Genomic DNA, 20918 nt, shown 5'->3' with positions numbered 1-20918 from the left:
GGGTTGGAAATAGCGCCTGCCCACTAGCAGAGTGAATGCATCATCTCCAGGCCCTACCCTCTTGGCTGGTGTGGAATCTAGTTCCTAGTGTGGGGAGAGTCAGGCTGGGAGGAGAGGCCAGCAGGTGAACATTCCAAAGAAAAAGCTAGCCACTGTTTAAACATCGAGATTTAATTTGTGTGCCTGCCCGGGGGACGATAGCTGGAGCCGAGGCTACTCAACACTTTTGCAGAATCAACGGCTTAATAATAACAGCACTCGGCCTCAGCAGATCTCCAGGCGGTCAGTAGCACTGTCCACATTTTACAGATGGGGAAACTGAGACACTGCACGGTGAAGTGACTTGTCTGAGGTCACCTTACCAGCCAGTGGCAGAGTGGGAACAGAAGGGGGTCTCATGAGTCCCTGTCAAGTGTACTATGCCTTAGGCGAAGTGGGCTCAGTGTCACTCCCAACCAGACCACCTCATCCCAATAACAATCATTTTCTCTGCTGGGGGGAGAGTTCCTTTTCAGCACCCAGTGAACGTTCCTGCAAGGAACTCAAGGCAAATGAGAGAGGACACAAGATGCTGATTGGAGGATAACCCTGATCTTTCGGTGAACAAACTCACTCACACCAAACTACAAAAAAAAAAAAAAAAAAATCAATAAACATTTATTTGATACAGCTTCTTTTTTAATATATACAGTACATAGATGTATCCCTTCTAGGTGTTCAGTGGCGCTGTTAATATTTATTTATTACAGTACTCTCAAGTGGAGGCTTTGTCTATGATTAACAAAAGAACAGATCGTCACAAATTGGGAGTTTATTATAAGATAGTTTACTGTTAAAACATTTTTTTTAATTTTTTGCAAATAAACACTTTTTTATATATATATATATATATTTATATATTTATATATATGGTTACAAGTGATAAATTGAAAATCTTTTTTTCCAAAATGCACTTATGCACTAATAACTGGCATTGACAAGAAACATTCGGACATGTCATGGAATGGGTGCCACAAAGAGAACGGAAAGAAAAAAAATATCCCAAGCAGTTTGCGTTGATGTGCACGAGTCTACTGGGATGAAAGGAATTCCTGTGCCCATTTTGGCTGGATCGTCCTCAGAGGTGACTCCAATCAGGAATCAGTCACCATGTAGAACTACAGTAACAAGAATCTGACCAGAGATTGATTTTCGCCCCGTATTGAACCGTGATATTCGCTGTCATTGCGTACAAAGGTTTTCCTGATACATTGCACTCTCATTTTCACTTCAGAGTTCCCCGAAAGGAGGAGGAAATTTGAGATCAAGGCAGGAGTTGGTGTTTCAGGTAACAGTTTGGGCTAGATTTTCACAGCTTGCTGTGAAGTGTGTGGTTATGGAACTCGAGTGTACAGCCACACTTTGTATGTGGGATTGAATCATGTTGTTTTTGAAATGTTAGCCCTTCAATTTATGATTTGCAGATACACATTTCGGGCCAGATTTTCACCCACTGGAGATGCACTATTGCATGTGCAAAAATGTGTGCAAAATTTGTGTATTCAGTAACCATGACAGTGTGCAAAAGAATCGGTGACATTACCTGATTTGTGTGTGCAGTCAGAGTCATTGCAGTTCTGAAAATCTGGCCCTTCATTTAGATTTAAGAAGACAATAAAGTCTGTCACAGACTCTCCTCCACAACACAGTTATTAAACCCCGAGAAGTTTCTGGGATTTACTTACCATGCGATAGCTGCCTTATTAAATCTAAGTTAAACGGGCATTTGGAAGCCTTCATTTAAACCATTATGGTGTTATGCACAGAAAGCAATAACCCAAAGAGCGTGTAGGGACGCCTTCAGCCCCTCCTGAAACATGGGTGCTCAGCACGGCTGCCCCGTTGCAATACCTTCCTGCATTTATAAACTAGCTAGATATTCACAATCAGTTTGGTTTTTCAGATCCTTCTTATTATCCCTTTCTTTGCTTGCAACAGGCCTTCGTCAGCTTAAGCTGAATGGAGTGGGTCTACTGAACCACGTAGCACAAATGGGCCGGCCCGCGCTGCTGAACAAATGGCGTTTGAATTCCTCGGCTTATGCCAAGCCATTTTAGAAGAAGGGGTTTGCAAGGGCTCGGTGTCGAGAGTCCGAACTCCAGATTCGTCCGTTTCGTTCAATGAGGGTTGGCTTCGATAATGGAGCCAAAAGGCTTTGTGGTGTCTCCCTGGGGGTGACCCTATGGCTTAGGTGTTTAGGGTGTAGTTATTGCACAGGCTAGAATAAGAGGCGCTACAGCCCCGGAGGATACCCCATTTGCAAATGAACCGCACGGACGCAAATGTCACATGCTACACTTCCTGCACAGATTAGGAACCAGCATTTCCCACAGAGACAAGGGAGCTCCCAACAATCAATCCATAATGGGGAGAGGGGACAAATTCCTTAATTCAAAAATACAGAAGAGGCAGGTGGTAGCTGCAGGAAGTGGCCGTGGTCTGCACCTGGATTAATTTCCTTAGGCGGCCCAAGCCAGGCCAAACCCTTAGAAGAGAGGTACCATGGGCAAAGGGCTCACAGACCAGCACGTGAGTAAGTGATAGACATGTCATCAGCTTATGTGACTGCGTGAGAAATGAGCCCAAATACCACCAGAGCTATAGCCTGATGAAACAGTGGGCCCAGTCATGAATCCCTTCTCCCTGTAGAACTCCCATTGGCTTCAATGGGTTTTACATGTCGGGAGCGAAGAATTGGGCCGTAAACAATTCAATTCCTATGCCTATGGGGTATACAATAAAACCAAAGTCCGAGGTACGTATGGCCCCCGAACACAGCCTGTTCCAGGACCTTCAGAATCACTGATCAACCCTTAACCCAGCTCAACTAGATCTGAACTGATAAAGTCAAAGAAACGAGCTTGGCTCCGGGATCTCATCCTCCTTTTAAACCAACCTGAAATGGTTGTAGGCTCATGTCTCATATATACAGGTACACGGGCGGAATGAAATGGAAGAGGAGGAAAAGAACATCTGATTAGCCACCACCTAGTATTAATAAAGGGGGCTGGTGCTTCGTGGGGGAGATAGCACCCTATCCAGAGGGATCAATGCATGGATTCCCTTGCCAGCCTGAATGATGGCAAATATTTTCCTTTGAATGGCAGGTTTCCTATAAAGTCCAGCCACCCCTGCCCATCCAAAAATCTCCACCAAGCATCCCACAACACGAGCAAGCCAGGAGATTTCCAGCAACGTCTAAAGGCATCGGGGCCGTCTCCCTCCGAACCCCTGCTCCCAACTCTGTTTTCAGAACAATGTAGCTATTACAACATGCTATTCCGTGGCCTGGCCCAGAGGCGATAGACAGGTATTTCTAGCATGGCTTTTGAGATGCACCTCTAGGATGGCCACAGCTTCCCTGCCTCAGTTTCCTTTGGAGAATAAGCGGAATAAAGATGTCAAGAGCTTGACTTGCACTGGAGATCAGCTTAATTCCCTCAGTTTGGGCGAAAGCCCTGTTCATCTTCAACGTTCCAAGCTATTGGATTTTTTTGTAAGGTCTCCACAAATCCTACTGAAATGGGCCCTTGCTTGCCATCCATTGCTCTAACCCAGATCCTGGGTTTCTTGCCTCTCCATGTACAGAGCTATTCTGGGTTAGAAAACATAACAAAATGTGTCAAACCCGCTGAGCACGGAGGCCTGAAGAAGAAATCAAAATGCAAGAGGGAGCCTTGCAACGGTGTTGTGTGTGTCATGCCTTATTGTGAAGGAAAAACCTATGAACACCCACAAAACCTGACGAGTGTCAGTTTTATTGGGGATTAAACACAGATCAGATTAAAACGTGATCAGTTGAGTTTCTGGAAGGAATTTCCCTAAAGTGATACGAAATGGACTGATCTCGCCTACAGCTTGTGAAACGTCAGGGTTGGATTTTGAAAAGCACCCAGCAATCATCGAACCTTGCTCCTGGTGAGGTTAATGGTTAAAAAAAGGGATGCAAAAAACCCACAGAATGCTTCGGCAAATCTCTCCCTCGGTGTATTTGGGATCAACTCCGGAGAGGCCATTCACTGTGGTGCCCTTTGCGAGGTCGGTCGTGGTTTCCTGTGCATGTCTGACCAGAACTCAGCCTGCTAGCCATTCGGCATCTTGTCTGGGACTCACATCTAAGGTCCCATTCCCACAACCTCTATATGCGTAATACTTCCGTTAACTTTGGGGGGAGTTATGTTTGTGTAAGAGCTCAGAGTCCAGTGACAATCATTCCAGCTCTCTAGTTATGTGCTGACTTTTCCTTTTGATCTGCTCTGAAGTTGGCGATATAAAGGTCCCTTTAAATGGAGGGCAAGGTGAATGAGCAGAACCTTTTGTCCAGTGCTCGTGTGGAGGAAGCAGGCTTTCTTTGGCAAAACCGAAATTCCAACATAAAACCACTGCTTCCTTTTGCAATGTCTGGATGTTCTTTTTTGCACCTCTTGTACCTGGGTAGCCAGGAGCCCAAAGACAGAGCTAACAGATCAAAGACATCAGAGTTGGAAAAGATCCATTAGCTCATTCTCGGGTCCAGTGCTTGGAGCAGAACCCAAAGGAGGCGGGGAGGTATAGGGGCTGTATACCACCTTTGTGCTCCCCTGATCCTTGGGGCTGATTTGGTTCCCAGCACAATTTAGAGCAGCCACAAGTTTGCTCTAACTTGCACCAGCTTGTAAGAGCTGTCCAAAAACTGCTATACTGGTAGGCATTGTTGGAACGCCCTCCTTTAGCTGAAGATGAGAGGGGGCAAGTTAGGGCTGGCACAGAGATGTGTAAAGCCAACTCTCTGCCAGCCAGGAATTTCCCCCATGTTGGGGGAATCGGCAGCTGCCCTTTTATGGAAGCTTTACAGACTCTTTGCAACACTAGTACAGCACAAAGAAGCCAGAGTAGGGGTTAGGACCTGTCCTAGTGAATTCATCCCATTGCCCCGGTGGGAGGTAAGCCAGATCTGCACCAGCCTAAATCTGGAGTAAATCTCATAGACTGAAAGGGAACTGGAGTTACTTCAGATTTGTGCCAACGTAAATGAGATCAGCATTTGGTCCCGTTTCCAGATAGAAGAGGTATTAGAGAGTAAACGGATACTGTATTTTACCTTTTACACTGGCCAAAAGAACATGCCTCTGAAATAATTTCAGGTTATTTTATATTGAAACTCTCATTCTACATCTAAGCCCTGATCTTAATTTGGGGTGCATCTGACGTTATTTTAATCCCCACCTATGTTAAACTTAATCCCCCAGCCTGGAAGTGCTATTCGCTCCAAGCAGATCCCCTTCCTGCAGCAGAGTAAAGTGCTAAAGTAACAACCACAGGAAGCTAACGACAACACCAGACACTAGGACTGGTGTATCCAGCACTGACATGGAGGGGCACAATTTCAAAAGTGGCCTACAAAACGGTGCACCTATGGATGTATGCAGACTGAGTACCTGTGCATCTAGTCAGTCATCCGTGCAGTGCATTTACCTCATTTGAATGCACAAATGGATGCTCCCACCAGTTCACCAATACTGTGGGGGCCAAATTCTGAAAATGCGGTCCTTACTTATTTCATACCCTGTCGATTGTTTTCTAGGGATACCTACATATGGGGAGGGCTGTGCTGGATGGAAAGAAATAGGCTCAAATTTTCAGCTGGCCTCCACAAACTTTAGTTGTCTATTTAACTGGCTGCAATTATGCAAGCAAATGGAGATTTGCATGTGCAAATGGAGATTTGAATGCGCAAATCTGGTAGTAAGACGTCTGCTCGGGTGCCTGTTGAAAACGTGAGCCATGGACGATAATATTTTCTTAAATAAAGATTTATTATGCAGTTATTACACCTCTATCCCGATATAACGCCAAAAAATCTTACCGCGTTATAGGTGAAACCGCGTTATAGCGAACTTGCTTTGATCCGCTGGAGTGCACAGCCCCGCCCCCCGGAGCGCTGCTTTACCGCGTTATATCCGAATTCGTGTTATATCGGGGTAGAGGTGTATTTTTCAGGTGATTAAAAAAAGTCCTTTGAATGTTTCCCCCACTTAAAATCTACTCCTGCAGTTCATCAAACTCTTGGGGCGAATTCCTGCTCACAGCCACTCAGGACTTACACGAGTGAAACTGACCGGTATCTGCCTCCTTGGCACTGCAAATAAATTAGCCATTTTTCTTTAAACGCCTGAGAGTTGTGCAATTCCAGCAAAGAATGAAAAGGGCTCGAAAGGAGCCGGATCTGGGTGGCTTTTCTGACTATCCCAGAAAAACGGTGAATTTCATGACTTTAAAAGAAGCGTCACAACTGCAGACAATGCAAGTTTCTGCAATGAAGGTGCTATGATAACAAGCAATGCGGATGACTGCCCCGCTCCCTGCCGTGTCCAGGGAAGAAGTGAACTTGACTCGACGCCTCTTGGGCCTCAGATACTGAACTTTATTCTTTTCCATGATGTGCTAAGAAAATAACTCCCTCTCTCTCTCTGCTTCCCGTTCTGCTGCTGTAATGGCTCCAGGCTGGAAGGTGTAACTGGCTGCTGGGTTCAGAGAGGGCTGCATACCGGTTTGAATCCTTAACCGAGTTCTGCTGGTTCCTTACCATATTGAGTCAAGATGGCTTTTACTCTGCCTTGCTACCATTTTTCTGCTGCTGAAGATAGCAAGAACCAAACCAACCCCCTGGATCCAAACACACCCCAGCTTTGGGGAAGTCTGGCTTTGAGCCTTACATTTTGGGCTTGTATCTAGCTTTTTACATCCCTCCGCATTTCTCACTCACCTAAGCCCATTTTTGAGTATCCAAGGTTGGGGTTTCTCATCTGAGAAGCCTAAAGGAGAAATGACCTAGCAAGAAAGAACAGGTTTGCAGGCTGTCCCTAAAGGCGCTATTCCCCACCATGATCAGAAACGCTTCCTGGGGGGGGGGCATGTATTGGCTTAGCCTGTGTTGGGGGAGGAATTGTCAGGTGGCCCCGCTGCTGCTTAATGAGAATTCATGATTGCTCTCGAGGCTGGCTATAGAACTGGCCTTCCCAGGAGCGGGAGCCATTGCACATCCTCACGTCCACGAGTGACTGAAAGCAAACGGCTCAAACAGCCTTTCAGCATCTTATCATCAAGACTAGAGAGAATGTGGAGGGAAGCACGTGTCATGGACATCAGCACCACCTGTCTGACGCCAGGCTGGGTTATTTGGCCAGCTCCCTGGTGAAGACTGGTGGGGGGGTGGGAGGGACGGCGCCAGGAAATAAACAACACGTCCCTACCCCTTCCTCGCATTCTGGCTAGAGGTTCCCACCATCACCCCGTCCCCATCCCCCAGTTCGGCTCAGTCTCATTCCGAGCAATAGCCACAATGCTTAGCCTGACCCACGCAGATGCACACCCGGCTACCGGCACTGCCCGGAGCTGTGACGGCATTTGGATTTCATAGCCTGAAAGAGACCAGCACTTAGGGCAGGTCCCTGACCCAGCCTAGGGGAAGGAGGGCCTTGAAACAGACTTGGGTGGAGAACGGCAGCTACTGACTGGGAGCCCAGCTCTGAAGGCAGCGCTGCCTCCAGCAGCAGCACAGAAGTAAGGGTGTCAATACCATACCCGGCCACCCTCACTTCTGTGCTGCTGCTGATGTCAGCGCTGCCTTCAGAGCTGGGCTCCCAGTCACTCAGCGCCGTGAAATCTGCTCTCCCCTGCTACAGCCAGATTTCAATGGGGGAGACCAGCTTTCATGGTCCGTGACGTGTTTTTCATGGCCGTGAATTTGGTAGGGCCCTACTCGGGTAGGGATTCAGGTATTAGGATTTTAGTACCTGAATCCGATGGGACGTCTCAAAGAGCCCTAGCCGTTCCCACTCTAAAGTACCAGGCCACGCTCACTGTGCTGTTATAACACCTGTGCTGTTATAAACAGGCATGATTCCAGAGGGCAGATAATGGGGGGAGATGGCTCAGAACCTCAAAGATATTTAGGCACCGAGCTCCCATTGAAACCAAAGTTTCTAAGAAGTGGTTTTTTCCCCCCAGCTTCCATGCTGGCTGAGGACAGGATCTAACATCCATTAACTTCAATGGAACTGGATCGGACTCTAATATATCAGGGCCGTGAAGGCAGTACATATGCCAGCGTTGCCCTGTGCATCCAGGACAGATACAGCAATCCTGGAAGCGAGGTCCAGCTGATGATCTAGCAGAACCAAGCAGAAAAGCAGTTAAAACCCTGATGCAAGCGATGCCACTGTTTCTGTTGATACATGGCCAACCATGATTGGCTGCAAGAGGAATAATATAGTCCAGAGTCATTGCTAACCCTGAGTGACTCCATGAATGACCCTCCCTTTGAAATCCATGGGGCCCCCCTTGCTGCAGAACAAGCCCCCATATGTTTCCTTTTTCATGAGAATTGACTTTTAATGAGTGGAACCTGGACATGATTTTCCGCATCCCAGTAAAGCCAATGGCAGTGCTCCCATCGGCTTCAACAGAAGCAGGATGGGATCCAGATTTATATATTCGCTCCATGTTTACAGTATGTTCTTCCAGCTACTTTCTGAACTTCTTCCAACAATAAAACACTTCCTCGCTGAGAATGAAACCAAGACGGTGGAGGGACCAACGCAGACTTCAGCCCTGGGGAAAAAACACCCCCAGCAAGAACAATAAACCAACCCTCTCGCAACCAACTTTAAAAACTTTCTGCTCAATTAAAGGCTCAACGAGATTTAAATCCCAAACTCGAACCCTGATGGAAAACCTTACCACCAGAGAGTCCAGTATTTATGACAATAAAGAGTATAATAAGGGTATAAAATATGGTCCCACTAGTCACAACTAGCAATTGGAAATTTCACAGATGACAAAGACACATACACCAGGATGGTAAATATCAAAATTCACATAATCTATTGCAGTCAGTGAAGCTCTGAAAAAACAGCAGTGATAAAAGCTACAGTCAGAACTCCTATTAGAACTAGCTCTTTTCATCTGTAGATCTCAAAGCACTTTACAAAAGGAGTCAGTACCATCATCCCCCTTTAACAGATGGGGAAACTGAGGCACAGAGCAGGGACATAACTGGCCCAAGTGCCACCCAGCAGCAAAGCCAGGCCTAGAGCTCCAGCTCTCCCAAGTCTCAGTTCAGTGCACTACCCACTTGGCCACACTGACTCTCAGAATTAGAATATCCTCCTCTCCTGGCCAAGTTTTATAGTTAGCCTAACAGGGTCTCCACTCCCTTCCCTGCAATGCAACTGCCAATGACACAGGGCTAGATCCTCAGCGGGGGTAAATCAGTGCAGCTCCTTTGAAGCTAATGGAGGTAGGTCCATGTACACCAGCTGAGGTTCTGGCCCTCAGTGTTATAACTGATTTTTCCTGTTTTCTGGCTGCTCCTGGACTGACTGATCTATGGCAAGTTTCTGAGGCCAACTCCCAGCAGATGGGCAAGACACAAAGGACGGCAGCATCTAACTGGGAAAATGCACCCCCAATACAGTTTGTGGGCATCAGCTGACTCCCGCTCAGAGGAGAGATGGGAGCTCTTTAATCAAGGCCCTGGGAGCGGGAAGGAGGGGAGAGGAGAGAGGACCCCCAAAGAACTCCGAACAGAACTGTGGTTCAGATCTTCAGCCAGCGTATACTGACATTGACTTCAATGGCTCTCCAGGCATTGACATCAGTTGAGGATCTGGACCTTTGTTTGGGCTATTTCCAGTTCCTGACCTCTCTGTCTAGAACTCTTTCCATGAACTAATCATAGCTACAGAACAGGTACAAGCTGTCACTCCCCTTGCTCGTGAAGATAAAGGTCACAATGACACCCTGCCGCTGTTTCTTCTGCATGGAAACTGCACATGAAATATAGAAATGACTGATAAATAGAAAGGACGCAACGCCCCTCTCCTCCCCCCAACCCCCCCGAGCTCTGCGATAAGTGTTTCAGCCTTTGATTATTACCAAGTCGTGAGGTAAAGATAATATTTTAAAAACGGCTTTTGCAGTTAACACGCGAGTTTTAACGGAAGCAGCAAAGGAGCAAAACCAGTCAAAAGGCACGTCACAAAGGTTTATGTGGCAAGATTCAGTGAGTAGGAGTTGCCTGCGTCTCTCAGAGGGCAGAATCTGGGCTAAAATGTCAATTTCAAAAGCTTCCTGGTTTTAAATAGATGTGCTGCAAAGCTGCGGTATCTGGAGAAGTGGCCAACGCCCTGCTGGCATTGCTACCAACCTGGAGCTAACCGAACCTGGAGCTGCAGGCAGCACCTCGGATCATAGGGGGTTGCTGATCTCAAAGGGCCTGATGTCATTTGCACTAACGGCCCCTTTTTACACTGCCAGCGAGGGGTAAAGGGGCCTTGGTGGTAATGAGCATCAAGGCCAAAATTGCCATCCAAATGTTGGGGGAGGGATAGCTCAGTGGTTTGAGCATTGGCCTGCTAAACCCAGGGTTGTGAGTTCAATCCTTGAGGGGGCCATTTAGGGAACTGGGGTAAAAATCTGTCTGGGGATTGGTCCTGCTTTGAGCAGGGGGCTGGACTAGATGATCTCCTGAGGTCCCTTCCAACCCTGATATTCTATTCTATGTTTTACTCCCACAGGGAGACAATGTGGACTTGGAGGCAAACTTTTCAAACAATGTCAAGTATCAGGGGGTAGCCGTGTTAGTCTGTATCTACAAAAACAACAAAGAGTCTGGTGGCACCTTAAAGACTAACAGATTTATGCTTATGCCCAAATAAATCTGTTAGTCTTTAAGGTGCCACCAGACTCTTTGTTGTTTTTCAAACAATGTGGCTTAGGTCATGTGTGCGCTGGTGCGTGCACACAAAATCTATCTACCACTGGGAACACACGAGTTCATACACATGCACAGGTAATTGCACACACCAGCAGCCGTTTGTGGACACAGTCACCCAGTTCGGATAGGCAAATGCACAGATTACCGGCTCCATATGTGTATCAAAGTGCCGTAAAACAGAAACACACACACAAAACAATCTGAAACGAGCAACACCCAAACAAACCCACTCTGCACACAGTGGACGCCATTACGCGCACATTCCCCGTATGAGGGATCTTGTAGTAACCCTGGTATCTAACTGTACATAGAATAAGTGCTACTGCGATCTTCCTGGCGTAGATCAGTGCAGCTGTTCACAACAACGGAACTACACCGATTTCCACCAGCTGGGGATCTCTACCTCTCTATTTAATGGGTTTGACTGCAGTGCTACGGAGAATGTTTTTCTTCTGGTTGTTTCTGAACTACCACCCCCACACTGACCTGAGCTCCCACTGGAGATTCCAGTCTGGCACGTCTTTAGTTAGGAAAAGCTCCCCTTGCAGTCGATCGGCGTAGTGCTTGCCGAGCAAGAACAGATCAGACCTTGATGAGACACAGAGTCCGGTGTGTAATACTCACACAGCCCCACATGCACGCAGAAGGGCCAGATGTTTTCTAGCAGTCACTGAAGCTACCAATAGCAACTATAAAATGACTTAGGAATATATTTCCTGGCTTTTGGCTACCAGCAAGGAGCTAATTGCACTTGCAACGTTTGGGCCCCAATCCCTGGATCCGGCCAAGCTTTGCTCAGCGTAGGAACTGAGGCAGGGGATCTGCTAGGGGGACTATGCTGGACTCTACCACCCAGAGATTCCCCCATATCCGGGCAATCCCAAGTTGCCCAGTTAGGGCAGTTTTATGGTCCCTTTGCCAGGTCAGAGCAGTGCAAAAGGGCTGTCGCAGGGGCCAGCACATGGCCTTTGGTCTCCAGCCACCAGTGACATTGGTACCCGGATACTAAGGCATTAGACATGCCTAAGATGGACAGATGGAGATTTCACTGGTTGGGCAGTCCAAGCACGGTGGCCAGGCACTGGCACCGCACTTAGGTCCCTGAGAACTGAGTAGGGCAGGGCACATACGCCTCACGTTGCTCTACAGAAAGCTCCCATGCACTGAATGACACTGCCGGGCTCTGGAGGAAATTCTCTCCAGCCCTCCTTGGCCAGAGCTGAACATTGGAAGAGAGAGAGAGAGAGAGAGAGCGAGAGTCAGCACCGAACAGAAATGGAAAGTGAAAGAAGGGAACGAACTACTATGAAAAATATGTCACTGACCATTAAACGATCAGTCAGATCAGAGGCCTCGTGCTTGGCTATCCTTGCGTCCGGGGGAAGGGCAGTCCTGGGAATTCTTGGCCATCGGGCTTCAGTTCATTACCAAGAATCTAGAAAGTGGGAAACTAGGAGTATATGTGGAACCCTGGCAGGACTATCAGACACGGGTGTGACGAACACATAGAGCAAACTGTGGGGAACAGCAGCGATAGCAGAAATGAGCTCAAGAGATGCCAAGCTTTGCTTCCGGAGAGAGAAAAGGAATGGAAAGGCTTGAGACCGGGGCAGTACGAGAAAAGTTAACATGGCTGCCATGTTGGGCCAGTTGGTCTTTTTCTTCTCCAGAAATTTCTGATATTCTTCTCCCCAGTGTATTGATGACTCTGGAGGTTACATGTCCCAGTGTGCAAATGTGTGCCTAACTTGCATGCACAATGACTGCTGCTGCAGGTGCAATCATGGAAACTGTGTGCACAAGTAGCCCATCAGGTGAATTTGCACGTGCAGATACCCAGTGTGTGCACACAACTGCAGTAATAGTGCATGCAAATTAGACATTCAGGTGCACACACCTAACACATTTGAAACTCTGCACTGAATCTTGCGCTCACATTCATTTTACTGATGTGCATTTCGGGCTGTTTCCTTTGCTCTGCAGCTGTTTGTGCTGTGAAAACAGAAAGGATGAAGGGCAATGAAAAGCTATTTTTAAGGCAAGTCTCAACACTGGTTGCTCTGCTGAGAAGAATAGAGCTGCAGCTGCTTAGGCATTCTGCAAGTTGGAGCGAGGCCTGGGAAATTATTCCTAAACTGCATTCCTCTTGGGAAGCAGAATTTAAAAGGAAGGGAATCGAGGACGTCAGCAATCTGTTTACTATACACCTTCCCCACTGGTGGGCTGAAGACACACCACTGCTTTGTAGCCTTTCCATTCTCTACAGCCACAGCCTTCCCACACCTGGGACAGGAAATATTTGGGACTCTCCTTTCCTTTCTCATGACTAGTGGTGAAACTGCAGCATAATAAAGAGAAGGGTAAATGAAAGTGTCCTGGCTTGGGAAGGCAGATTAATAAGATTTTTTTTAAAGGGTGGGCAGATGGTGCCTCAAGTGGTTGGATCAGGCAGCCTGAATGTAACCCATGAGATTTTTGGATAGAGATGATGGAGGTCAAAGGCCACCGACTGTAATCTACGCAGCTGTGACCAGGAATGAAATGAACTAGAGGCTGTCTTGCTATTCTTCCATACACGGGGTAACCCCAGAATTCCGCTCTAGTTGGTCCTAGATATGAACTAACACACACACACCAGTATCATCAACATTGGCGGGACATTTAACATTGATGAGTGCTCGGAACTGGGTTCACACCACAGAACCCCACAGAGTCGGAGCACCGGGTCCTCCAGACCCCAATCTTTGCACACATCCCACTTGCTTGCAGCTAGCCTGTAAGGCTCACGAGGAAGGCAATGCTCACGCGTGCACCATGGATTTGGGCTTCACATGAAACCCTCTTTGTGCAGCTCTAATGTAAGCGCTTCAGGACGGGGTCCTATGTGCTTTGCACATGACAAGTGCAATGGGGCTCCGATCAGGGCAAGGGCTGTGCCTTCCTATACGTCTGGTGCAGAGGGGCCCTGATCCCGATTGGGCTCCTGATCCAGACGGAGGCATCTGGTGGCTACTGTAAAACAAATACTATTTAATGGCAGCATGGAAACTAGCCCCGGTGTGTGGGTACAAACTGACCCATGCACTCCGCTGTGCTGCATAACTGATGGGTTTTCTAGTACCGATCAACAGGCTGCTTCTCAGACGGGCTGGGCAGCTGCGGGTCCCAGTAACTGCCATGCGATCAGCAACCCTGAAAAGCAGGCCGCTGGTGGGGCAGATTTGTGGAAAAGGTGAACAGGAAAGACGCCCTCCCAACCGGGATCCTGAATGCGCTGTAGTCTCTTCCGAGGGGTCTGTTATTGCCTGGCCTGCACACAGGTGTGCAGCAGGTGGATGGGGGTGGGGAGCTTTTCTCGCCCTCAGCTGTGTGGTCTGCAGGGGTTGCACACAGAACTGCAGGCCTTGAGCTCAGGGAAGGGACTTAAACACGGTTACCCACCTTTCACGACTGTTGTTCTTTGAGAGGTGTTGCTCATGTCCATTCCATTCTCAGTGTGTGTGCACTCATGTGCACTGTTGGCAGAATTTTTTGCCGTAGCGGTATCCGTAGGGCAGGCTTTGGCGCCCTCTGGAGGGCCGCACTCATGTGCTGGTATATGAGGCACTGCCGGCCCTACGACCTCTCAGTTCCTTCTTGCCGGCAACTCCGACAGAGGGGCAGGAGGGCAGGTATTGGAATGGGCATGAGCAACACATCTCGAAGAACACCAGTTACGAAAGGCAGATAACCATTTCTTCTTTTTCGAGTGCTTTCTCAGGTCGATTCCATTCTAGGTGACTCACAAGCCGTATCCATGAAGGCTTGGAGTTCACAGTCGTGCAGCTTGCAATACTGCTCTGCCGAAGCCAGCATCGTCCCAGGCTTGCTGGGTCAGTGCGTAATGGGACGTGAACGTGTGGCTGGACGACCAGGTAGTGGCCCTGCAGATATCTTGAGTCGGCACCTGGGCCAGGAAGGCTGCCGACGAGGCTTGCACCCTGGTTGAACGGGCAGGTACAATGGCTGACGGTGGCACTTTCGCCTGTTCATAGCACAACCTGAGGCAGGCAGTGATTCAAGATGAGATTCTTGGAATGGACACAGGAAGGCCTTTCATCCTGTCTGCCACCGCGACGAAGAGCTGCATTGATTTACATAATGGCTTAGTCTGTTCCATGGAGAAAGCCAGCGCCCTCCTGACGTCCAGCGAGTGTAATCTCACTCCTCATCTGATTTAGGAGGTTTCGGGAAGAAGACTGCCTGGTATGAAACTACTGTAAAAACTATAGACCAAGTAGGTACTAGGAAAAACCACTGTCCACTTGCGAGGCAAGAGGAAGGCGCTCTGACCCACCGCCATGGCAGCAAGAAGGAAGGGAGAGAGCGTAGGGCTGGCAGCATCTCATATACCAGCGCATGAGCACGGCACTCCAGGGGCTGGCCCTATGGATACCGCTAAGGCAAAAAATGCTGACAACTGTGCCCCTGGGTGCGCACACACCTAGAATGGAATCGACATGAGCAAGCACTCGAAGAAGAAGGACTGTTCTCACCTTTTACCCCTCGGGGTGCCCCAAAGGGCCGGCCCAGGACTCCACCCCGAACTGGCCAGCTGCATGGGGTAGAGAGAGCTGTGTAGTACTGATAAACATCACCTCCAACAGGTCCATTCTGCCTTCGGATGTCCCCCTGCTCTGCCCTTACTGAGATGCTATCAACTCCTGTCTGATTCAAGCCATCTCTGTGCACGTTTGAACTCTCAAATCCCGGCCCATGTGCTAACCCCTGGGGGAGGCAACTGGTGCTCCATGGGGAGCTGAACTGGAGACGCACAGAGCCCAGGGAAGCCACTCAACCACTTCAGTTAAGGGAGAAGCTCCACTATCAACACAGACTCGTGTCACTTTTCAAGCCCCCAGCAACAGAGGACAAGGCCCGGGATCGAGCACACAAGCACACAGCTGTCCCCCAGCAGCGTGAACCTGGCCCACTGCTGTTCACACACAAACCAGCATCAGACAACGTGCCACCAGCAGGACTGAACCACAAACTGGTTGCCACTGAGTGGAATCCATCCCTTTTGGGACTTGAACCGAGGAATGTGACATCTAAAAGCAGCAGCAGCTGCTCTACCATTTGAGCTTAAGGAGAACCCCCGCATCAGCTGTCACTGAGACTAGTGCTGAGATACGTTTTCAGGCCTTAGCTGGGTGACGCTCACCCAGCTGGGGTGGATGTATGTCAGCAGATACTGCGCAATCAGAAATGGGCCAGAAGCCAAAACTTAGATCCAAACAGCCCCCAAACTTTTGGAAAGTTCCCAATTGGAACCCAGCTCTAAATTTCCCTCTTTAACTCTCTCTCTAACAGACCAAATGGAACCCCCAGATCCAAGTACTCCCAGATACAGAAGTCTTGGAGACCTGGCTTCAGATCCAGATTCTGTGGCTCAGGCCCATTTCAGACACGCTCATGTAATAGATATAAACAACTGCAATGCCCCCTGTCTGATCACAACCCATTCCACACTCGAGAAAGGCCTCAGGAGAGAATGTACTGAACTATATAAGAGGAGCCCCCTAGTCAGTGGCTATCCAGAAGATCCCAGTTTGAATTGCACAGAGCTGTGCGAGACCCCCGAAGTGGCGCTGGCATGTCCCCTCGTGTTGAGAGTATCTGACAAAGCTGCTTTTGTTTGTAAATCTGGGACGTCACAAAACGGAAGTGTCCTCCTGCAATTCTATTCATGAAGAATGTGCGACGGTCACTGAAAATAAAGGTCAGGGTGTTTCCAGTGCTAAGGAGCCAGGCCTGCCTCTTCCGCGTGCAAAGGGAAGCCCAGCCGCTGGAACCCCACACATGTTGCACAGCCCAGATCGGTGAGGTCTCCTTGGAGAGCAGGACACGGTGGATTTGGAGCTAGGCACCGTTAGCCTTGAGTAGCTGCTCTGGTGCCATGAGGAGAGGACTCCTCCTTGCAGAGTCTCCGGCGCCTGGCCCATTTACTTGGGGTGAGGGGAAGATTTTGGGCCTAGGGGTTCAGTTCTTTAAAGGAGGTAGCTGTGCGTGCCCCAGCAAAAGCATGTGTACTGAAGCGTGCACAAGACATGCAGTCGTGCTGTGTGACAGCCAATGTGCACAATCAGATCTGCAGAGTTTGAGGGTGCAGCAAGTGTGCTTTGGGACCCACGTTTTTCAAGGCCTGGGCCTACACAATACCAATTGCGTTTCAGTGTAATCTTGCTATTTGTACTGTACATGCCACGATGCAGCAGGGGTTCTCCTCGCGTCTTTTCCCAGCCTTTCCTCTGTTCCTTTCAGCCATGCTTTCTGCCGTGCCAGGATCCTTATCTGAACATCTAAACATCTTCCAGCTGGTGTTAATCTGTAACTATTCAAACAGTTCTCACTGAGATCATGAACAGCAGGCGCCTGAAATCAAGCTTCTAAAGTCGATTTAGGCTCCGAGATAAAGTGACCCGATTTCTCAAAAGTGCTGAGCGTCCAGCAGCGTTCCCTGACGTCAACGGGAGCTGGGTGCTCAGCACGACTGAGAAATCAGGTCACTTGATTTAGGAGCCTACGTACAGATCTAGGAGCATGACTGGATGTGCTGTTTTTGAAAATCCGAGGCCCCGTTACTTCTCACATCCCTTCTCGCGCTGCGTTCCGTTCCTGCGAGGGAACGGCAGAATGCTTTTAGCAAGTGGCAATATTAGCCTGGAACAATGGCAGGATGGCCCCTCCCTGGAGCATCGGCGGGATACAGCTTAACAGTGTTTCGCCACCCTGGGAATAATAACCCTCAATGCAAATGGCTTTCTGGTAATTACTGCTTTGATGACTCCATTAGAAACAGGCAGCCCTACCGTTGAGCTCTGTCTGGCTAGAATATCACCAAAATGACTGCAAAATTGCACCTGGTCGTCTTTTTCCTACTTTCTTTGCAATGCTCTGGAAAGTTGCGAGGAAAGTTAGCTCCAGTTTATCCTGTTGCAAAAGCTAGGAAGTCGCTGGCCTTTTGGCTACTAAGAAGCATCCTCTTCCTCTGGGGGATAAGGTCTGTACTTTGCGCTACTGACAACAAGATAAACAACAGAACAGATGACGCCCAAAAGGCAAACAGGACCAGATGTGCCGTCTAATTAAATTTGTTCACTAATTGCTTTAAAATGCGGCCTAGCAGTGTTCCGTAAACAATGGCCAAATGCAAGGGAGGGATTTTATCCCGAGCAATCTTTAGGCCACAATTTTCAGGGGCAAGTAGCGGAGGCTTTAGCCACACTTCCTTAGTGCTACCAGGGGAAATGCACACGTTTTACTTCAGCTGTCAGGATATATGGTGGGCACTTAAGCAAGGATTCCCCAGAGGAGTTGACTTGACATCAGGAGTAGACAGCTCTATCTCTGAGGCAGTAATAATGTGTCACTGGAGAAGGACATTAATTATTACTGAATGGCTCTTCAGAGCATGAAAAAAATACTAAGAATTGAGGGGATGGAGGACAGGCTGTGAAATGCAGTGAAGCAAAGTGAAGGTCAAGGTTTTAATTGACTAAATAAGCAGAATTTCTTCCCCCTGAACGTAACCTTCCAAAATCCCCAATTTGGAACAAATGAGGGAAAAGCTCCTTGGGTTTTGTTCCACTGGCAAGTGAAAAACGTGTTACAAAAATGCTCTGGTAAGCCTCCTTGTGATATGAACTGCAGCGAGCCCCATGTATTTATCAAGGAGCGAGGTAGCCTGGTTTTTGTCTAGAAGCCGATGGACTTTGGTCTGGGGAAGTTTCTCCTCCAGCCCAGAGCGAGGTGTTCTAAGAATTTCAGCTCAGAGAAATACGAACGCAAAACAAGTGCGGTTGTTTAAAAGGGACTCCCAGGAATGACAAATTGGGAAGATGAACTGAGGTCAGTATGAGTTTCAGGGGATCAGAGGCTGCTCCCCTGGGCCACGGCATGTTCCTCCCAAAGGGAGGGCGCTAAGAACAAGTCAAGAGAGGAGTGCATCCATCAAGCTACGGAGGTGTGACTATAAAGCATGACCTGTGATTGTCACTTGGTGCCAATGCAGTGCACCAAATTCAGGCTGGAGAGATCTCATTGACCTAGCGAAGAGAACTGGGTGACTAATTCATAGAGCACTTGGATGAATTTTGCCTCTTTCTCTGTCCGTGAACATCTTGCAATGTTCTCAGATGGATTCATTATCGGAAGTTCTTCACCCTCTGAGGTCTTTGCGAGTATTCAATATTCAAAAGTGGAGCGGACTGGATTGGACAGATAGGTCACGTGATTTGTTTCTGACCCCTGACTGAATGAGCCTCACTCTTAGAATCAGCTGTCCGGGGTGATGGCTCATCATCACGAATTTGAAAGTCTCTGCCAATCCTCCACAGCGTTTGCTCTTGTGGTGAACATTCCTGCCAGCAGAAAGCGAGCACAGAAAGGGGGAATTCAAAGAAATGTCCATGCAGATTTTCTGCAGCAGTCACCCAGCTCTGTTGCTAATGGGCTATTTGTACCAATAGCTCAGTATCAATTTGATACAGTATTTGATATTGATGTACATTTTTAAAAAAAGTCTGGAAAAGTTCTCTCAAAATCCAGAGGGTTTTTCTCCCCTTCAATCTGGCAATGGAGCTCAGATAATTTTGCAACTGCCCAGCCTTCAGTTAAAAAAATAAAACAAATCCCCCCCCCCGCCCCAATAAAAAACTCTTCCTTGGGACTGGTTTCATTAAGCCTGATTTCCAAAGGTGCTGAGAACCTGCTGCTCCAGTGGACTTTCGCTGGAGTCACAAGTGACAGTCATGATCTTTTTCTCATGCCCCACAGGCATGTTTCTGGCCTCTCTGAGCATTCTTTGCTGCTTGTGAACGACAACGGCCAAAACAGACAAACTCCTTGTGCTACGGCGAACGCACCGCTACGTATGGTCACCACACCTGCTTACCCTGACGGCGGAGAAGAAACCACGCCCAATACACTGGCCAGGCCATGAAACCAACAGACCACGGGTTAAATGCTCGGACCCACGACATCTTTTGAAATCGACAGGCGGGCTTCCGAGCTACAGTACGAGCATCATTCATAGAAACCAAGTGGACTAACTGTGGGTACCACGGGGCACCAGCTTGCCTTACAAACCCAAAATCTTTCCTAAGGGCGCTATGCTTTGGATTCTGGCTATAACCATGTTCTGCATCTGGCTTCGGGACTGGCATTTTCTAAGCCTCACCAGCCACTGCAACGGGTAGGCGAAGCCTAGTCACTGGAGACACCTCTTCAACTCCGCCCTTAGGTCATCACAACTAATAAGCCACAGGCTGTTGCACCGTTTGTGGGCGTGGTACAGACGGTGTCTAAAAGATCATTTTCCTCCCTCCCCTGCCCCACCCAAAAAGAAACCAATCAGGTTCCTATGCTGGCACGGTAATCCGACAAGCAATCCCAAATAAAAAGCCTTTACGCCCCGCCTCTATTGCACTTTCCTCTTGCTCAAGCATCACCAGTTCAGCGCACAGAATTTGAAGGGAACGGTCAGCAGGGGGGTCCCCGCTTTGCAGGGGTTTGGCTGCATTACGTGACCCGTCAGTGGAAGAGCTGTGCAGCCCGTGTGTATGCACAAGTGCACACGCGTGTGTGTGGAGGGGAGTCGAGGGGTACGGGCGTGTGCACGGGAGTGACGGATGGAGGGTCGCAGTCTTTTCTTTTTTTCCAGTGTGAAACAAGGTCCATGATTTTAAAGTGGTTTTTTGTTGTTGTTTTTTTTTTAAAAAAAAACAAACGGATGAGCAGGGGGCGGGGGAGAGAAAACCGGGAGGGGCCCCACCCCGTTACCCTGGCCTGTAAACTAATCCTCAGAGAGTCTCTGAACCCCTTATTTCTCAGGCATCTTACTGGCTCCCCCTTTCCTGTTGGTGGGTAGCTTGGTGCCTCTCTCTCTCCCTTCGGGGCTGCAGTTGGATCCTTCCCAGGGCTCTGTGGCTTTCTTATGATTAGTCTTTGCTGCCGAGCTCTCTTTGCCTTTCGGAGACGTTTCTGGGGGCCTTTCCTTGGGTTTCCTCCCCCTTTTCTTCCCAGTTGTGCTTTTCTTTTTCTCCTCCTGGCTGGAGGAAATCTGGTCCCTGTTCTTTTT

At 48.6% G+C, this 20918-nt stretch overlaps 1 protein-coding gene across 5 annotated transcripts in view; it reads right to left on the bottom strand.

Moving 5' to 3' along the window:
- Positions 1 to 636: 636 nt before the first annotated feature.
- Positions 637 to 20918, bottom strand: part of ZNF512B (zinc finger protein 512B) — an 81007-nt gene continuing 60725 nt past the window's right edge. For 4 of the 5 annotated variants that reach the window (XM_042858482.2, XM_042858480.2, XM_042858483.2 and 1 more), the window contains 2 exons: positions 20681 to 20918; positions 637 to 12790 (listed from right to left, as the gene is read on the bottom strand). The exon at positions 20681 to 20918 is cut by the window's right edge and continues 36 nt beyond it. In XM_042858482.2, the coding sequence (XP_042714416.2) occupies positions 12696 to 12790; positions 20681 to 20918 (333 nt within the window). In that variant the 3' untranslated portion in view covers positions 637 to 12695. The other variant, XM_042858481.2, reaches the window with a different exon arrangement.

The sequence above is a fragment of the Chrysemys picta genome, chromosome 13, assembly GCF_011386835.1.
Source record: "Chrysemys picta bellii isolate R12L10 chromosome 13, ASM1138683v2, whole genome shotgun sequence".
Taxonomy (NCBI): domain Eukaryota; kingdom Metazoa; phylum Chordata; order Testudines; family Emydidae; genus Chrysemys; species Chrysemys picta.
This window is presented reverse-complemented; position numbering and strand designations above follow the sequence as displayed.